The sequence below is a fragment of the Balaenoptera borealis genome (genome assembly GCF_965194805.1).
Source record: "Balaenoptera borealis genome assembly, chromosome: 2".
NCBI lineage: Eukaryota > Metazoa > Chordata > Mammalia > Artiodactyla > Balaenopteridae > Balaenoptera > Balaenoptera borealis.
Window position 1 is genome coordinate 12,929,488 of NC_138867.1, and position 17,904 is coordinate 12,947,391.

A 17,904-nucleotide genomic window follows, 5' to 3' on the forward strand; every position below is an offset into this window, starting at 1 on the left:
TTTAATCCCGTTTTCAAGTGCTTAGTTTTAGTTAGAGCAGCATTTTGCCTTTGGTAAAGGTGTTACTAAAATACAGTTGTAAAAGGAATTCCTAATTGGTTAGGACTTTTTGGCTCTCTGATTTTGAACCAAACAACCACGGACCCTAGAATATAATGTACTAGATACTTGCTTTGTGGTTTTGGGGTTGGGGGGATGGAATCGTCCATTTCCTCATTCTCCACAGCTGTAACTCTTTCTAAACTAATATTCTGTCCCTTGAGACCGAAACTTCAGCTCACCTGCTGGGTGGATGACGTGAAGAGTGATAGTGCTTGGCAAGCTGATTGCAAAACACTCCAAGGCCAGTTTCTGTTTCCTGATGCTCCACAAAAATGAGTATAGGGCTCGGGCTCTATGAATGAGTTATGTGGCTCTAAGAAAACGTTTATAAGCTTGTGTGGTTTATAGCATATTTTGGTTAGAAATGTTCTTATGTAATACATGCATTTTCTGGAATGTAGGAAAAAGACTCACATGTTGGCATTCTGAATCTGGTCTCAATTAAAAATAATAATAAATTTATATACGAATGAAGAGAAATCTGTCACCACCTGAAATAAATCAATCACGTAGTTTAAATCACTAACTGCATAATGTTCTCTTAAACCATTTTGCAGCGGAATGTCTTTGCATGTCCCTGGCTTCACCTAGAGCCATGTCCAACTTAAAAAATCTACAAACTGCCCCCTAAAAAACTTCTTTGGTTTCCTCTTTAAGAGGGTAACCCAAGTTATTTTATCTTTTTCAACAATATGAAGACATTAATCGAAAGCATCAATATCCATCATGAAGAATACAGTTCCAAATGTCAGCCTCCTTCAAATAAGATTAGATCTTCCACTGACTAACACTTTGTGTTTGACAGCAGGGACAATTTTGCCCACGGGTTAAACATTCATGTTTCTAATTAGCAGTGTAAGAACCTCTGAAAGCCAGGATGAGATGGAGGGAATATTTTGTGAGCACCATGTGATTCCTTTTTCCCCCGCAAATTAACTTTCTGTTCCCTTAAAAGATGATTATCCATTCAGGGCAATAATAAATACTGTATTGCCTTGGAAATAGCTTCCCAAATCAAGAAATTAAGAATCAACAACCCACCATTTTATCACAGAGAAAACCTCATTATCCCTAAGTCAGCAGTATACTAAATACTAAGCAATCTGAGAAAGACGCAGAAATTTTTTTTTTTTTTAATTACGTTTTCTTTGCATAAAGAAAAGAACAGCCATTTGACTTTTGGGGGGGAACACAGAGGATCTCAGCCTCCGAAAAAGCCGAACAGACAGAGGCGCCTTTTGGAGCTTTTCCGGTTTCTAAGCGTTTAAGCAGCCCTGGGCGAGAGCAGCGGGCCACGGGATGTCATTCGTCGCCAGCGTGGCGGTGTGGTCACGGCGGTCCGGGGCAGCACCCTCTCCTGCAGGACCTCCACAGAAGCGGCCTGGTCTCGGGCTGACACCTTTCGTTTAATCACCTAGGAGGGGGCCGTGGAGCCAGGTGAGGTGTCAGAGGGCCTCCTTCCCCCACCTCTGCCCTCACTGGGTGTCAGGGCTGGTGTCATCCGTCACTTCCAAGGCCCAGGACTTCACCTGCAGCCAGCGCCGTGTGGGCGCGGGGTGGGCAGCAGGCCCACTCGCTGGCTGGAGAGCTTTCCATGTGAGGCTGCTGCTAACCGGCCTTTCACCCTTCAGACATCCCCGGGGTTGTGGGGGGACCCGGGGGGGGGACCCATCCATTCGGAGTATCGGGGCTGGGCTGGGAGAGTGTCAGGATGGGGATGGGGGCATGGGGATGTAAACGTCTGCCGCTTGCAATATTTGTGTGTGTGTGTTTCTGGTCTCACTTCTATGTAATTTTTTTTGGAAAAGTGTCTCTCTTTCATCCAGCAAGGATATCTTGAAACATCTGTTTTTGTCCTTGTATAAAAGTCAGGAATGAGCCCAAACCCCCTCCCAGCCCTCCCTGGCAAGATAACCCTTCAGGAATTTCTTTCCCCTTCTGTGGCAGCATAGAGTTTTGGTTGCAGGAAAAGCCTGCTGTTCATCTCCCCAAAAATATATATTTCAAGGGCTAGTCCACATTAAAAACCAAAACAAAAGAAAACCAAAACACAGAGAAAATGGCCCTGTCATTCCAAGGAGACAGGAACATGGGCTAGAAACTCTCCTCAAACAAGGCCAGTGTTTGTCCAGAGTAGAGAAAGATCCCCTTAGAAGTAAGCCCCGGCATAACATTGGCATTCGAAAGAAGAGAGCTTTCTGGCAGTCGTCGTTTTGTGACGGTATGGTTTTAACCGTTCCAGGATGTCTGCTCCGGGCCAGCAGGTGACCCAGGTGCTCCTGCCCCTCCCCGTCCCACCCCTGGGAGGGCGTCAGGCAGGCAGGTCATAGCACAGCGGTGCCGGGGGATTTCGTCAGGCCCTCTGTCTCTGCCGCGGCCCCTTTTGCCCCTTGGCACGCGGCTGCCCTCTCCCAGCGTTCTGGTCACCAGGCATGGCAGCTCCCAATCTCATCTCTTCCTGGAGGCGAACAGCCTGGTGATAAACAGTCACCAGCCGCAGACCCACTGATACCTGGAATGTTCCTGATCCCACAGATGAGCCAGGTCCGATTTTGTTGCGGGCTTCGTAACTCAGTTCACTAGATTTGTATTAAATTCCTGACATTGGTCCAGACAACCCGTCCTTTCCATTATCCACTGTCAGTAATGACTCCTTCCTCATCGTTTCATTTCTGGGGTGTTTCAGCTTTCCGCTTTGGCAGTGTGTGATATCCTGATCATCTGATTAGCCAAGCAAAGGATTATGCCATCTGCTTTTATCTTTATTTAATTTCTTCACATTTCCTTTTTGGAAGTTCAAGCAGTGAAATTCGGATGGAGGGAAAACCTTTAAAATGAGATGGGTTTTGACTAGAAATTCTGACAGGTTAGCGTTTCTCACAGGAATGAATTTGAGGAGGAAAAACAACGCTTGAAGTTTTGTGTTTGTGACATAGCCACATTTTCCAAAGACTGTGTAATGTTGTAGGTGTTTTCAGAAACCACACTAGGAATAAATAGCATTTAGAGGTTCCCTAAGATTCAAAGAGCGAATTGCATGTGCAGCTTCTATTTGCATGTTCTGTTTGGGTAGGGCTTACAAGCCTTGTATCTCTCTTGCTCGTCACGTTGGTGAGAGGACGCTCTCTTTTTATGGCACGACTCCCTGAGACTAGTGCACCAGACGGGTCAGCTGCTCTGTGTGTGCACACACACCCTTGCCTTCAACCTTCACAAAGAAAAAGGTAGGGCAGTTGCTTCCAGTTGAGTCCAGTTGTTTCTAGTTGAGTGTTTTAATTGATGCCAGTAGTTTCGTTGTGTTCTTCCATTCAGGGGTCCCGGGAGGTGGCCTGCGAGTGAGCGCTCCCGTGGTGTGAGTTCGTGGAAGGGGGCTGCACAGGGAACAGTGAATGTGTTGGTCATTCATGTGCATTTTCTCAGGCAGCAGAGACCATGTGTTCTTCATTACTGCGTGATCCGTGGCCATGCTGTGCTGGACCTCTGGTTAAATCTGGGGATTATTTAAAAAAAAAAAAAAAAAAAAAAGCTGGGGAATTTATCTTGCTCCTTTGTGTTTTTTGCGCTCACTTCATATGTGAAGCAAAGACAAAGTTGCCATTTTTGCACTGAGGACCCACTGCACCAAATTGCGAAGTATGTAAAACTGGTTTTTAATACTCTTATGCCACGTGTTCAGTCATTACCATCCCACATCCGTGCTCGGTGCCTCTGTACAGCTTCTAACTTTTTAAAAAAGATTGTTTCCCATGTTAACATGCGTTTGCCATGACAGTGACAGCCCAGAGTGAAGCCCTGGACCACCTGAACCTAGGGTTGTTCAGAGGAGCACATAACCCACTGAGGATGCAGTGTCCTATCCAAGCCTGCGTCTCGACCCCTGGTGCATCTTTACTGTGCTGAGGAACCAATTAAGAACCAAGGACTCTCGTAGACAGAAGATGAGCGAGGTGCCCAGAATGGAAAATTAGGAGTCTAGCAAGAAGAGTTTTCAGATACTTATTCACAAATAGAAAGAGGATTTAAATTTGGGAAAGTATTATAAAATACTTGCTCTTACATTCTGACCCACCAAAAGTGTAGCCATATCACCAGGCAGTCAGTTACTTCTTCTTAGTTCCTTAAAGTTCTCCAAGTAATACCCCAGCTTCATCTCACTCCTCACTGTCGTGAATTAAGACACCTAGCCTGCCCAGGCAGTTGTAATCACTGTGTAAATCAAAGAGAAGATGTGATCCCGAGAAATGCATCTGGAAGAATGATTGGGGATGACCTCACTTTTTGTGTGATCTTCAGGAGAATTTCTAGCGTGTGATTGTTTTCAATTATTATTCCCCCCCAAAAAAGTTACCTTGATTCTAAAAGCAGGAAATTAAAATCCAGTTTGAAAACTGTAGAGACAGATGACAGTCGTTTACTCAGAAAATTTTGCTCTAAAATACGTTAACCAGCCCAGTCATCAATCATAGGCTAACAACTTACTCTCTTTGATTTATAAGTAATCTGTAGACTCGATTTCCACATGTACATTACAACCTTCCTGATACAGTGGAAGAATTCCCTAAATAAAAGGTGATTTGCTGCGTTGAATTCATGACAAGACGGTGGTTTGAGAAACTGCCAGAGGCCAGGCATACCTGATCAGACCCTGCCCAGTCTGTTCTAAAATGGTCTGATGGAATTGTTTTCAGCCCCAAAGTGTCCTTGAATTATCTTTTTCTAGCCCATAGCAATAACGGCTAAATAAGCATTTCTTTAAGTCCTTACAACCAGAACTGTAAATTAGCACTTTGCTTTGGGAGGGTGCCAGGCTCTGAGTTCAGCTTACCCTGTTTGGAGTTTGCATCAAGACAGCCCTGCAAGGTTCGCTTGACAGATATTTTTGAACACCTACAATGGACAGAAAGATAGGAATGTCTTTCTTTAAAACGAATCAGCTAAAATCGTTCCGGGAGCCTCCGTGGAGGAGCGATTGAAATGTGAGTCAGCTGTTTGTTGGAAAGTGTCCCAGTGTTGAGTGTGCGCCTCTGCGCGGTGGTCGTGCCTCAGACGTGACCGGCCATCGGCGTGGGTCCCATGTGTGCACGCTTGGCTGATGCTGCAGAGTGCAGGGTGCCTGTCACAGCAGACGCTCGGTGACACAGCGAAGGCGGCAGCGCCAGCCGTCGGAGAGATCACGCTTTGCTCTCCAACTGCTCTTTCTTCCTGCTCTCAGCCCGGGGTGCCTGTCTTTCAGAGGGATCCTTACACATCTCACCACCCCACTGCATCCTGTTTTATTGCTTGTCTTTCGCAGTTTCTTTTTCTGTGTAAAAATGTGAGTACTGCCTCGTGTTTGTGTTAGGCTATATGTTTACAAAGACCGTTTTTGTTCCTTTTCCCTGCAGCAGCCTGGTAAGGAATCGCAGTCACTTCACTGTTAGGAAACTGGAGGACTTGTCAGATACCCACGCCCAGTACCTGCCAGGGAGAGGCTGGAACCCCAATGGCTGCCCCATTGCTTCGAATGACCATTAATCTATGAGGCGCTCGCTTGAAGGGAAAGGCAAACCTTATACTCTAGAGATACAGTCTGAACAAAGCAGCAGCGACCTCTGTCCTCCTGGAGCCCCTGTGCTGCTAGGGCTGAAATGAAGGCAAGCAGGAGGGCACGTTGGTGAAGCGTGTTCAAACTCAGGGGCGGGCGTTTTGAATTCAGGGACAGCATCCTCAGCAATCCGGTCTGTACTCTGGGACGCTTAGGAACATCTTCACGCCTTCTTACCGTCGTGAAAACGAGGAGAGGGTTAAAATGAAACGTGATGCTTTTCTCAGTCTGCAGCTAGCAGGATACGGTCCCTTTTCCTTTTTTTCTTACATTTTAAAAAAAAAGGCTTTATTAATCACAGATGTCTCAACTGCCGAGACTGGGACTCAAGGGCGGTTTCCCTCCTCCCAGCAGTTTGGGGCTGTGTGTGTTCCCATGGTGGAACTCTTCTGGGGCGGCCGGAGGGGCAGGGCTCCCGCTTCCCCCTCTTTTTTTTTTTTTTTTTTTTTTTTAGTTTTTTTCTTAATTTTAAGAAGAAATCTAGCATGGACTTTGGGTGAACTCTGACTTCAGCAAAGAACCATCTTTGTGGAGTTGTTTTCCCTTCAAAATAAGAGAAACTTTGATTTCCCCTCTTAGGGCTTCAGGCAGCTCACAACTGGCTTTCTCTTATACACACATGAGCGTCTTTTGAAATGAGTGGGACGTGCTGACAGTATCTTTACGCTACAGTTTACCCTGCCCTCTTAATAAGGGACAAGTTATTTTTTTAAATGGAAACAGAATGAAGTAATTCATCTACATTGCCTCACTCATCTTTCATAGGTCTACAAATGATTCTGAGTATGTAGCTGATTACCACGCTAGGCCTGTGATTAGAAAACCATTAATCCACATCACCGTCGTCTGGGCACTCACAGTTTGCATGCATGTAATGTAGCAAGTTCTGTGCTACCACGGAGTCCAGGAGAAGCTTGCCTCAACCATCTTATGTTTGCAAATAGCAGTTTACAATTTGCAAAGCTCGTTCCTTCTCGTTACTTCATGTAATCCTACCATAGCCCTGGGAGATGAGGGAATTCAAGTGCCAGGATGTTGGCCCAGGTCAGGGCTGTGGCGTGGCAGAGCCAGTCTCAAACTCAGACCCTGTGACAAGTCCAGAGTCCTTCCGACGTCCTCAGCTGATCTCCCACCTGGACCTTGCATCAGCGGAGTGTCCCCAGGCTGGGAAGAGGAAGGCACATCCCAGCAAGGCGTGTTGTGAGTGCCGGCATCCTCATAGACGTGGACGGTGGTGACAGGGTGGAAAGGCAGCGGTACTGAATGTACTGAGTGTTGAGTCTTTTTTGTCTTCCAAGAGAGTAGGAGTTGAGGGGAAGGCAAGAGGTGGTAACTGAAGATGGGAACAGGAACATTTGCCCTGAGTGACAAATGAGTTTTCCATCGTCTTTCTCAGGTGAGTTCGGTCCCGACCCCTCTTTCTGCCGCCTCGCCCACACCACACGTGCTGGGGGGTGTTCACGTGCTCCCCACCCTCACCAAGGGCTCCTGGGCCTGGCTCTCGCCTGCAAGAAGGCATCGCCTAGTGCAGGCCGGTACAGGGACAGCTGTCATCTACTCTGAGTTACCATCTTGTAAGTACATAGTTCACAGACTCACAAACTGGACTAAAATTAGATGTGACCTGTAGCTCGTCTCCAGACTGGTGGGGTATAGCACCAAGTCAGGACGTCACCGTTCACGGGGTCAGCGTAAGTTATCAGGCTCGAGAGCTCAGGCCGGAAAATAGCCTGTAGCTGGCAATCGATTCACTGACTCACCCGTTTGGTTGTTGTTTTTTTTTTTTTTTTTTTTTTGGCTGCATGCAGGATCTTAGTTCCCCAAGCGGGGATCGAACCTGTGCCTCCTGCAGTGGAAGCTCAGAGTCTTAGCCACTGGACCGCCAGGGAAGTCCCGACCATTCGTTATGTATTCAACATAAACTGATTAAGCTCCAGGGATGTGCCAGCTGAGCGCGTAGCTGTAAACAAACCAGACCCAGAGCCCGCCCACGTGTGGCCTGGAGTCTAGGTCACGGTGGTTTCCTGTCCTGACAGTTACCCAGCTGGAACTGCAGTCATGAAAGGGAGATGCAGAGCCTGGCCGTGGGCCTCCGCCCTAGGATTACTGTTGTCATTGGCCTGAGCCACCCACAATCCGCCTGAACAGAGAGGGGGTCTTAGAGGGAGGAAGGGGGCCTTCCCAGCAGCGTCTGTGCCCGACCGTGACCCTTCAGACGCAGCGTGTCACAGCCACCGGGAGCTCAGCTGCGTGAGGCACCTGTGTGCAGACCAGTAATTTAGGATCTTCCCAAGGAGACCGCCGAAAGCTCGTTTATCGTGTGCGTCATGCTTACCTTTTGCCCAGTAACACTGGAGACCTTAATTCTACTAGATGTCATTAGGACATGTTATTTAATTTAAAATTTGCATCAGAGCAGTGGGTCTAGTGGTCAAAGTCTGTTCTTAAGGTAACGAAAAATAATAGGTCCTTTATTTCATTCTATTAATAATTGACTTAAGTTTAAGTAATTTTTAAGTGTTTTAAAATCTGATTTATGCATTATGTCACAGAGCATGTAAATGGACTGTTAAAATCCATTGATGTGGGCAAAATGAGTTTCTATGTTGAAAAGAAAAAAATAAGATTTTTTTTTTTTTTTTTTGGGAAAGTGTCAAACAGCATGAAGAATTAAGTATTATTGTTAAAAACAAACTGGAGAGAGAAGGAATGTATCTGTTTGCTTTAGTTTGTGGTTATTTTTTTCATTGCTAATCCCCCGGATTGTGACTAATGTATCAGATCTGCACAACACGAAATATCTGTTAATCTTAGAGACAGGTGAAGAAATTTTCCCTCTACATTTTCAGACTTCTGAAACGAAATAGTTTTTCAAGGTAAAATTTAAGAAACGACAAAATTTTCTTTTTAGTTTGTAATTGCTGCTAGCATATTTTTAAGTCATGAATATTCCAGTAAAGTGAAATAATGTCACTTAAGTGACGATAAATAACAGCTCAAGAAGAGAACCGCTATTCCCTGAGAACAGCGTTTCGTCTGCAGCACTGGTGAGCTCTGACCTTGGACAGCTTTGCCTCCCTCCTGGGTCTAGGCTGGACTGGTCAGGCCACGGCCATGTTTATAATGCTCAACCTGCCAACTGAGGGAAAAAATCTCTTTTGAACCTACTTCTCAAAGTGCAGAGAACCAACTCCTATGCAGCTGAGCACACAGAGAGAAGCTAGGCAGTGTCGTCTCTAATTTCTTTTTCTTTTTGAACCATTTTGACCACCACCATCTCCTTTCCTAAGCAAGGCAGGGATGCCCTGAGAATCACACGTGCAAAGCCAGCCGGGTCCCATGAGGCATTGGTGACGGACTGCAGTTCATCGCCTCGTGCCGCCTAAGGCCGCTGGGGCTGCTGACCGGGGGCGAGGTCTGCGTGTCGGGGCGACGGCCCTCAGCTGCCCACCCGGCCCAGAGCTCTCACTTCTCCACAACCCTGCACGTTTGGGGGACACAGAGACCATGTCAGGTCTCTCGGTGGGCGGCCTCTTCACTGAAGGTTCGTATTATGTGCCGCGTTGCTCCCGTGCTGCGTCCCCCCAGATGCTCGCTTTTAGGCACCCAGACACGTGGAAGTTTCGTTTGTTGGCTTAGGCGGTGTCCCCTCACTTGGGACATGTGAGGGTTCTGCTGGTGACGTTAAGGCCTGCAGTTGATTTGGTTTTATGAAAGCGAGTCTGCCTCTGTCGTTTTCCTACCACGGAGCTCTGTCACGGATGCTCGTCTCCTGTCGGGGACGGCCCCCCTCCTCCACCCGGGCGCCACCTTCGTGGTTCTCTGTCTTGTGTGCTTGCTCGGCTGAGTGACTATTCCTCGAAGAAACGCCCGTCCCGAGAATAGGGCTGTGCATCAGCTTGCTCTGTTTCTCTGGGCTGGGATTTCTGCTGTTTCCAGTGGATACTTCATAGGTGCCTGCCGTACGCCAGGCACCGCGCCAGGCCCTGGGCACACCTCCAGAGACACGGCGGACGAGGCCCCCGCCCTCCTGGAGCTTATGCCCTTGTGAGCTCCTCCTAATGGGTTATTCAGGCCCAGCTCCTTCAAAGGCCAGCTTCAGCGTCACCTCCTTTAGGAAGGCCTCCGTGATCCCTCCACCTGATTCTCCTTCTTCTCAACCTCTACCAGGGTTTGTACTCGCTTACAGCATGAAGTGTCACAGTTCTGCCTGAATGATGGTTATGTGATCACTGAAAGCCCTGCAGGTGGGGATCCCCTGGGTAAAGGATGTAGGTTTATTCATCTCTGTCCGGTGGCAAGTACAGGGCTTGGCTCTGCATCCCAGCACAGTAAACGCACAGTAAACGACTGTGAAATATGTCCCCTGCTGTGGCCAGCACAGTGCCTTGCTAATACTGATAGTTGGTACTTAGAAAAACTTAAGCTGAATGAGGTATCATCTACATGTGGATTGTCCAACCCCTCCTCTTCCTTCTGTCCTTCCTGTTGTCACTGCAGCAGGAGTGCCCGAGGGTAGCGACCGTGCCTGCCTTGTTTGCCCTTTACCCTGAGTCAGCACCTGAGAAAGTCCCCAGGAAGCTGTTTACAGCAGGCGCGTTGTTAACCTCATGGCTTCGTTCTGCTACCTCTTCCCGATGGTACCTGAGGAAAACGAGGCTGACGTGGGGATGTTTTAGTCACTCTTCTGTGAAAAGAAATAAAATAAAAATATATGCTCACACACACATATATACACGAGGAGGGGGGAAATGCTGTATTGAGCCTGAGTCTGCCTCTGAGAAAATCTAGACTTTTAAGAATGAGTGATCCAGCTTGAAACGCGTCATCTGTTTATAGAAGATTATACCCTCTCCCCTGCAAGGCTCAGCCGAGGAGGGAACGGGCAGCAGTCAGACGGCGCTCCGCTGTCTCGCCCGGGCGTCTGAGCGTGAGTGGGAAACTGCTGTCAACTCTCTCGTACATGTAATCACATGACTGGGAGGAATTAACTGTCTTGCTTTTTAACTGCAGCAGGTAATGGTCTCCAGTGCCGCAGAGGTAAATACAGCTAATACAGGTAGCTGTATGAAATCATCTTTTTGAAGACTAATTTTAATTTATTTTCAAGACTTATTAAGATTTAAGAAAATAACAAGCATAGTGAATGATCTTGCTCTTCCGTTTCCTAAAGTGAAGCGTTTTATTCTGTTTTGCTGTGGGAGGAGTCCTCCAGAGTCCAGTGCTCGGGAAAGGGCCAAGAAGTGTCCCAGGTCACTGGTCTTCTGTTTGTAAAGTAACGTCTCACGTAATTCCACAGATCTGTTGAGTGTCAGCTGTTACCTAAGTGTGTTTATATCTCCTTTTTTCTCCTGAAAAATTAGCAACTCAGGGTCGACTATGTTTAATTTTTCAAATGCAGTGAGAAGATTCATTTGGATATATTTTCAAGTAACATTTTGGTTACTTGAGGAAGGTTTCTGCTACTCACATTTCTTTTTAAAATGTGTTGTTGTTTTGTTAAGTGTTACTGGTATTTTCTCCAACACGTGAGGTAACTTTGCTGAGGCTGAGAGCAGGGGCTGCAGATACCTGTGTAGTTCCAGAGAACGTCTGGGAAACAAGGGGCCATGAGCCGGATTTCCCAGTGAACCAGCCAGCTTTACCCTTCCACACTGAACTTTCTAGAAGGGTGCCGTTTGTCACAATGCCTGACCAGCTCACGTCTATACTGATTTATACACCCACGCACGTATACATACATACACGTATACCTCGTTTTATTGCACTTTGTTTTTCTGTACTTCACAGATGCTGCATTTTTAACTAATTGAAGGTTTGTGGCAACTCTGCATCGAGCAAGTCCATTGGAGCCATTTTTCCAGTGGCGTTTGCTCGCTTCATGTCTCTGTGTCACATTTTGTTGAGTCTTACAATTTTTCAAACCCTCCACCAGCAAAAAGATTACAGCTCGCTGAAAGTTCAGATGATGGTTAGCATTTTTTAACAATAAAATATTTTTTAATTAAAGTATGTACATTTTTTTAGACAATGCTATTGGGCACTGAATAGACTACAGTAAGTGCAAACGTAACTTTTATGTGCCCTGGGAAACCAAAAAATTTGTGACTCACTTTATTGCGATATTGGCTTTATGGCAGTGGTCTGGAACCGAACCCACGACGTCCCCAAGGTGTGCCTGTACTTGTGTTTGTTTATTTATTCATTTTTAACATTTTATTTTATTTTTTTTAATTTGTTTTTGGCTGCATTGGGTCTTTGTTGCTGCGCGTGGGTTTTCTCTAGTTGCGGCGAGCGGGGGCTACTCTTCGTTGCGGTGCACGGGCTCTACGCACGCGGGCTTCAGTAGCTGTGGCTCGTGGGCTCTAGAGCGCAGGCTCAGTAGTTGTGGTGCACGGGCTTAGCTGCTCTGCGGCATGTGGGATCTTCCCGAACCAGGGCTCGAACCCGTGTCCCCTGCATTGGCAGGCGGATTCTTAACCACTGCGCCACCAAGGAAGCCCATGTTTATTTATTGAGTGGTACTTTTATTCACTGGGAGTGAGTGAAACTGTACATTTATCCACCAGGATTAGTTTTTAATTTCCTTTAAATTCTTCTTTAAGCCATTCTTTCTTGGTGCTTGTCTCTCAAGAAAATGGGTGAAGATAATTCAAACAATGTGTCCGCCAATGTCTGTGATATTTTAAGTGACAGTGACATTTTGAGCCTGTGCGATAATGATGCTGGTCTCCAGGATTGGTGACCTGGGGGTTTTTGGAGGGGGCAGTACACCTGGAGAAAAATCACCTCTAGCAGAGCTCCAGTTGGGGAGCCATTTGATGGGTGAGCCTGTGGGTCGGGTCTCCCTGGACATTCCCCCCCAGGGCAGAGCCACCAGACACAGCTCCCGGCGGCCCCCGAACGTGGTGTTCGCCTGGGTGGTGACGCTGTTCATCGGCGCAGTGGCACCAGCCAGGACTCGGGGGGCTGCCAGTCACACTTGTCTCTCTCTCGCCCCGCAGACTCGCTGTCCGTCTCCAGCAACGATGCCAGCCCGCCCGCCTCCGTGGCCTCCCTCCAGCCCCACATGATGGGGGCGCAGAGCTCCCCGGGCCCCAAGCGCCCAGGCAACACGCTGCGCAAGTGGCTGACGAGCCCGGTGCGGCGGCTGAGCAGCGGCAAGGCCGACGGGCACGTGAAGAAGCTGGCCCACAAGCACAAGAAGAGCAGGGAGGTCCGCAAGAGCACCGACGCCGGCTCGCAGAAGGACTCGGACGACAGTGCGGCCACCCCGCAGGACGAGACAGCGGAAGAGGTCAGGGCCTCGGGCATCTCCCTCCGAGTTGTGGGAACAGTGCATATGCTCGTTGGGTGGTTTTCCCTACGTTCTGGAAAGGACCAGGGTCAGAGCCCCGCTCAGTTCCTCCAGCAGCGTCTAGAGCCAGGGACCCACGCGTGGCCTCGGGTCAAGAAATCAGAGGGCCGTGGGCAACCCCGCCTGCTTCGGGAAAACGTGGTGCCTGGCCACCTTAGCGCCCTCTCACCTCCATCACAGGCAAAGCCAGGGGCGCCTCCCGGGAGGCAAAAGATTTAAGTGACCCCTGAGGTTAGCAGTCAACCACGGGGGCAGCATTTTGCAAGGAAAGCACCAGTTTTGGACTTGGAAGGACTAAGGGAATGTTTGCATCCTCCAGTTGTCTCCACCACCACCCCTGCCCCCGTATTCATACATATTCATGCTTATGTCTTGTCCTGAGTAGAAAGCACACAGTTAATATACTTTGCTAACCCAGCAGTAAACCCTGGATTATTCCCATGTCATCGAAGATAAATGTATGTAGGTCAGCCAGGAATTATTTTTAATTTCCCCTTTTTTGGAGGAGGTGGGAGCTTAAAATTATACTGCAAGGAACCGAATTCCTTCATGATCCCCAAGATGGGCCTTCAGCAGTGTGGTGTCAGTGAGGGGCCCTCAGAGTTTTTAACTTGGACCCCTATCCCCCAGTTCCCTCACAGACTCAAAAAAAGGCAGAGAGAGAGAGAGAGAGAGAGAGAAGACAGGATTTGTATCGTTCCATTTATTTTGCAGATGTGGGGTTTCTACTGCTTTTTTCCTGGGCGTGTTTTTGCCGTGGGTTTTCACTGGAGCGTGTGGTTCATTTATGTCCTCATCTATCTGTTTTATATACTGTGTCCTCGTGATAGAAATGAAAAGCTGAAATTTTTTTCTGAAAGTAAGAATGGGGAAAATTAATGGGCATACTTAATTCAGATTCTTAAAATACACCTTGAATTCTATTTTTCTTTATGCCCTCCTGATGTCGGTGAGTTTTATTTGAGCAAAGTAACAAAAAGTGAAATATGAGACTAGAGAAACTAAGGGTTATGGTTCAAATTTTTGAACCTTCTTTTTAAATTGGCTTCTTGAAGATCAGATGTGTTCAGAGCCTAACGGTTAACGTTGGCAGTCCCTTCCAAAGACGCTCTCAGTGGCCCTTCCCTCGTCCAAGTTGGCAAGCGAGGGAGCTTGGGTCGCTGGCGGGAGTGGAAGCTCCCGTCAGGGTTGGAAGGAGCTTGTGCTTGATGTCTGCTCTCAGTTTCGGCCAGGCTGTGCTTTTCCAGTTAACCCCTGAGGGCTCAGTTTCTGTGAACTGACGTTGGCAGTCAGGGCCGGGTTCCAATGGGCGAATGTCGGTCTGGTTTCAGAGAGGCCGGAACGAGGGCCTGAGCAGCGGCACGCTCTCCAAGTCCTCGTCCTCGGGCATGCAGAGCTGCGGAGAGGAAGAAGGGGAGGAGGGGGCCGACGCCGTGCCCCTGCCCCCGCCCATGGCCATCCAGCAGCACAGCCTGCTCCAGCCGGATTCACAGGACGACAAGGTAAGGGGGGCCCACGCCCACACCAAGCCTCGCCAGGGGAGAGCCTGGCGGTTGCCTGCCGCTGTGCCCCAGCCTCCTTGCGGGGCGTAGAGAGCGACCTGGGCTGTGAAAAGGCACCTGGAAGATGCCTTTCACCCCAAAAGTATAGCTAGCAAAGGCCGTTTAGACCAAGCTGTAGGAACACGCGCAGTCTCTCGTACATGTGTGCGTGTATAAATACGTTCAGTGCATTTTTCATGGATGCTTTCGTAATTGCTACTTTTCAAGTCATTTTAATTTTTCTCACTGTACTAACCAGGGTCCCTGAGAGGGCAGGGAAGTCGCACGCCACCTGCGTGATTGCGTCCTAAACGCACACGAGCCCATCTGGTTCTCTCTGTTAGGTGTCTGCACACAGGTGTGGTTTTTCAGGTGGGAAGGTATTGCTGTCCAGTTCCTTTTTCCAACATGGCAAACATCTGGGTCAAACTGGAGTTTGTCAAAGCGTAGGAATCAGTTCAAAGCCATGAATTTTCTATTTGGATGTATGCAGAGGCTTCAAGCCAAGTAAATCTTATTTTTTGTTTTCTGGGTTCTTTTGAGTTCTTACATAATCTAAAATTACTCTGTACAACCCTAAACTATCAAGAAGGAAACCTGGTAACTGTGGCTTATACATCCTCTCGCATTCTGGCCCGTCCTGCTTCTCCAAACTGGCAGGTGTTGAAAACCATCCTATGGAGTCACTACTGGTGATTTTTTTTTTTTTTTTTTTGGCAGAAACTGAGGTTTCTGAATAAAACAGATGTTTTCGTCAGTTTTCCCCCTTCTTCCCCTTTTTCCTTCCCTGACTTCCCTCAGTGCTAACACAGTCACTCGCTGGATGGGCCCGTACGTGATGACCCGGGGTCGCCCTGGCTCAGTGATCGACGGCCATGAGGCCGAGGCCGATCACGCGTTAGTCGTAACCTAAGGCGCCTTCTCTGTAGAACTCCTCCTCCCCCTCCTCCTCCGGGGCCCTCAGTGCACAGCAGGGGCGCAGTGGGCTTGGCAGAAGGAGGGAGCTTGGGTTCGAGTCTGGGGTTTGGAGGGCATCTGAGGTGCAGACCCCGTGCCACGGGGGTGGTGGGCAGGGTGGCCTGAGATGGGAGAGAAGCTCGCACCCCACTGCCCAGAGCAGACCCGCCAGGAAGCCAGGCTCTGACAACTCCTCGGTTATTTTGTAGCGTTCTAAGCCATACCTCTTTAAAAGCAGAAAACTGGAATTGTGTAAATCTGGATGGTTAGCCGAAAGTGAGGTGCCAGGCCTGGTTGACTTATTCACCAAATAAGAGGGTATTTTTCTCCATTGAAAGAGTGGATTGCACTATATTCTTCTGTTTGCCAAAATCATTTATTGGTTATTGTGTTACCTCATTGGGTATTACCCATAGAAATTCTTCTTTTACAAAAGTCTATAGTGATGTTCCCAGAGAGTATATTATCTTGTGACTAATGTTTTGTTTTGTTCTGTTTTCTCTTTTTGTAAACTTTCACTGCAGCATTATGTTGATTTGTGTTCTGTGTCTGTTTTGGCTCAGTTTCCTTACCTCTCCATTTGAATTTTTTCCTTGTTTTCTTCACCTCATCTTCCAGATTTCATTAGACCAAGCCAACATTTGTTTTGCCAAGTGCATATCTGGATCCGTATTGTAACAGCCTTGTTGTAAATGTATAAATCCGTATCTGTCTGCTGTGAGACATGCATCGTTAGGACAGCTAGCCGTGTGTCACATGCATCTCTGCTGTCCTTAATATGAAGCAAGGTTCATATTACACCCCTCTTCTAGTTTCCAGTAAATTAACGGTGCAAGTAATCCGCAAACACAGCGTGTTTGCTAATTACTGAAACTCGAGCTCAGTAGCCCCTCTCCCAGATTCCTTACCTGTCCACCCCTGTACACCCCGACTCTAGCCGTAAGTGGCATCTGATAGCTTGTGAGGCCACAGATCTCCTGTCCTCTGCACTAATCACTGGGGAAGTGGATGGCACAGAAAATGGTGAGCTTGTCCCCCTCTTCCCTGTCTGGCCGGTGCTCCCGGTTCCTTTCCTTTTCTTGTTTCTTTCTTTTAACCCCGTCCACACAGTAAAGCCATTTTTAGTATCCAGTTTTGTTTCCCGATTTTTTAAAGGGTTCACTCATTAGCCCTTAAGCCTTTCACTCTTCTGTTGATCAGATTCTCTGCCTTTTCCTCCTTAGCCAGTAGCCTAGTCAGCAGTTGCAAAAGTTAGAATTTTCCAGTGCCCAGTCACCTCTTTGAAAAACATTCTGATGGTACATGACTGCGTATTAAAAACAGACTTTGTCTGCTTTCCACATGTATCCCAGACAGGTCCTATTTAGTATTTCATGTCAGAATATTGTAAATTTTAAAAGATGGCTTTAAATAAATGCAAACAAAGACAAACTTGTGGTCTTTTTGTCTGGAATTACTTTTAGAAGGAGATTGAGCTTGCAGGAGAATTCTGTCTGCCCAGTGACTAACACGAGGCATTTCCCTCCCCCTCTCTTTTTCTCAACTTCCTCCATAGGCCTCTTCTCGGTTATTAGTCCGCCCCACCAGCTCCGAAACGCCGAGCGCAGCCGAGCTTGTCAGTGCGATCGAGGAACTCGTGAAAAGCAAGATGGTAAGGCTTCCCAGAGACTCAGGCTGAGGGCTGGAAGTTGCTCCAGGGTGCTCCTTGTAGGCGGGTTGGCCCTCGTCCAGCTGTGGCTCTGGTCTGCAGGACGGAGTTCGGGAAGCCCAGGACCACCCTCAGTTTCAGTAATTGGCTTGAAAGACTTACAGAACTTAGAGAAGCCGCAGTTGTGGTTCATTGCCATGAAAAGACACAGGTGAAGATCAGCCAGGGAAGGGGTGCAGGAGCAGGTCCAGGAGGGTCAGGTTCAAGCTGCCATTGTCCTCTCCCAGTGGAGTCACGTGCACAACGCTGACTCTCCCCGCCTCGCACAGTGTGTGATGATACGTGCAGGGTATCACCAGCCAGGACACCCTGCCCCCGCCCCGCCGAGCCTTGGTGTCCAGAGTTTTTATTTGGGCTCAGTCACGTACACGAGGGTGAGCTCACATGGCTCACCCTTGTCCCCTGCCTCTCCGGGGATTAAGAGAGGACGTGGACCAAAGCCCTCACCCAAAGTCACGTTGTTAGCATAGACTGTCTGTCTTAGCCCAAGAACCCCCGGTAAACAAAGACTTCATCAGGCAGGACATTCCACAGGCTTAGAGGGACCTCCCAGGAGCCAAGGTCAGTCCTTTCCTACACCCATATTGTCTGCAGTACTGGGACCGTCATAGCCAATGTGGTCAACTCCAGTCTTGTCCAAAGTTGTGCACAGGGT

The 17,904-nt window shown here is 48.1% G+C and overlaps 1 protein-coding gene across 7 annotated transcripts in view; it reads left to right on the forward strand.

Annotated features, from left to right (window-relative positions):
• Window positions 1-17,904, forward strand: part of TRIO (trio Rho guanine nucleotide exchange factor) — a 373,499-nt gene that overhangs the window by 319,532 nt on the left and 36,063 nt on the right. For all 7 annotated transcript variants that reach the window (XM_082381867.1, XM_082381868.1, XM_082381865.1 and 4 more), the window contains 3 exons: window positions 12,691-12,983; window positions 14,375-14,545; window positions 17,097-17,192. In XM_082381867.1, coding sequence (XP_082237993.1) covers window positions 12,691-12,983; window positions 14,375-14,545; window positions 17,097-17,192 — 560 coding nt within the window. The remainder of the gene's footprint in view (window positions 1-12,690; window positions 12,984-14,374; window positions 14,546-17,096; window positions 17,193-17,904) is intronic.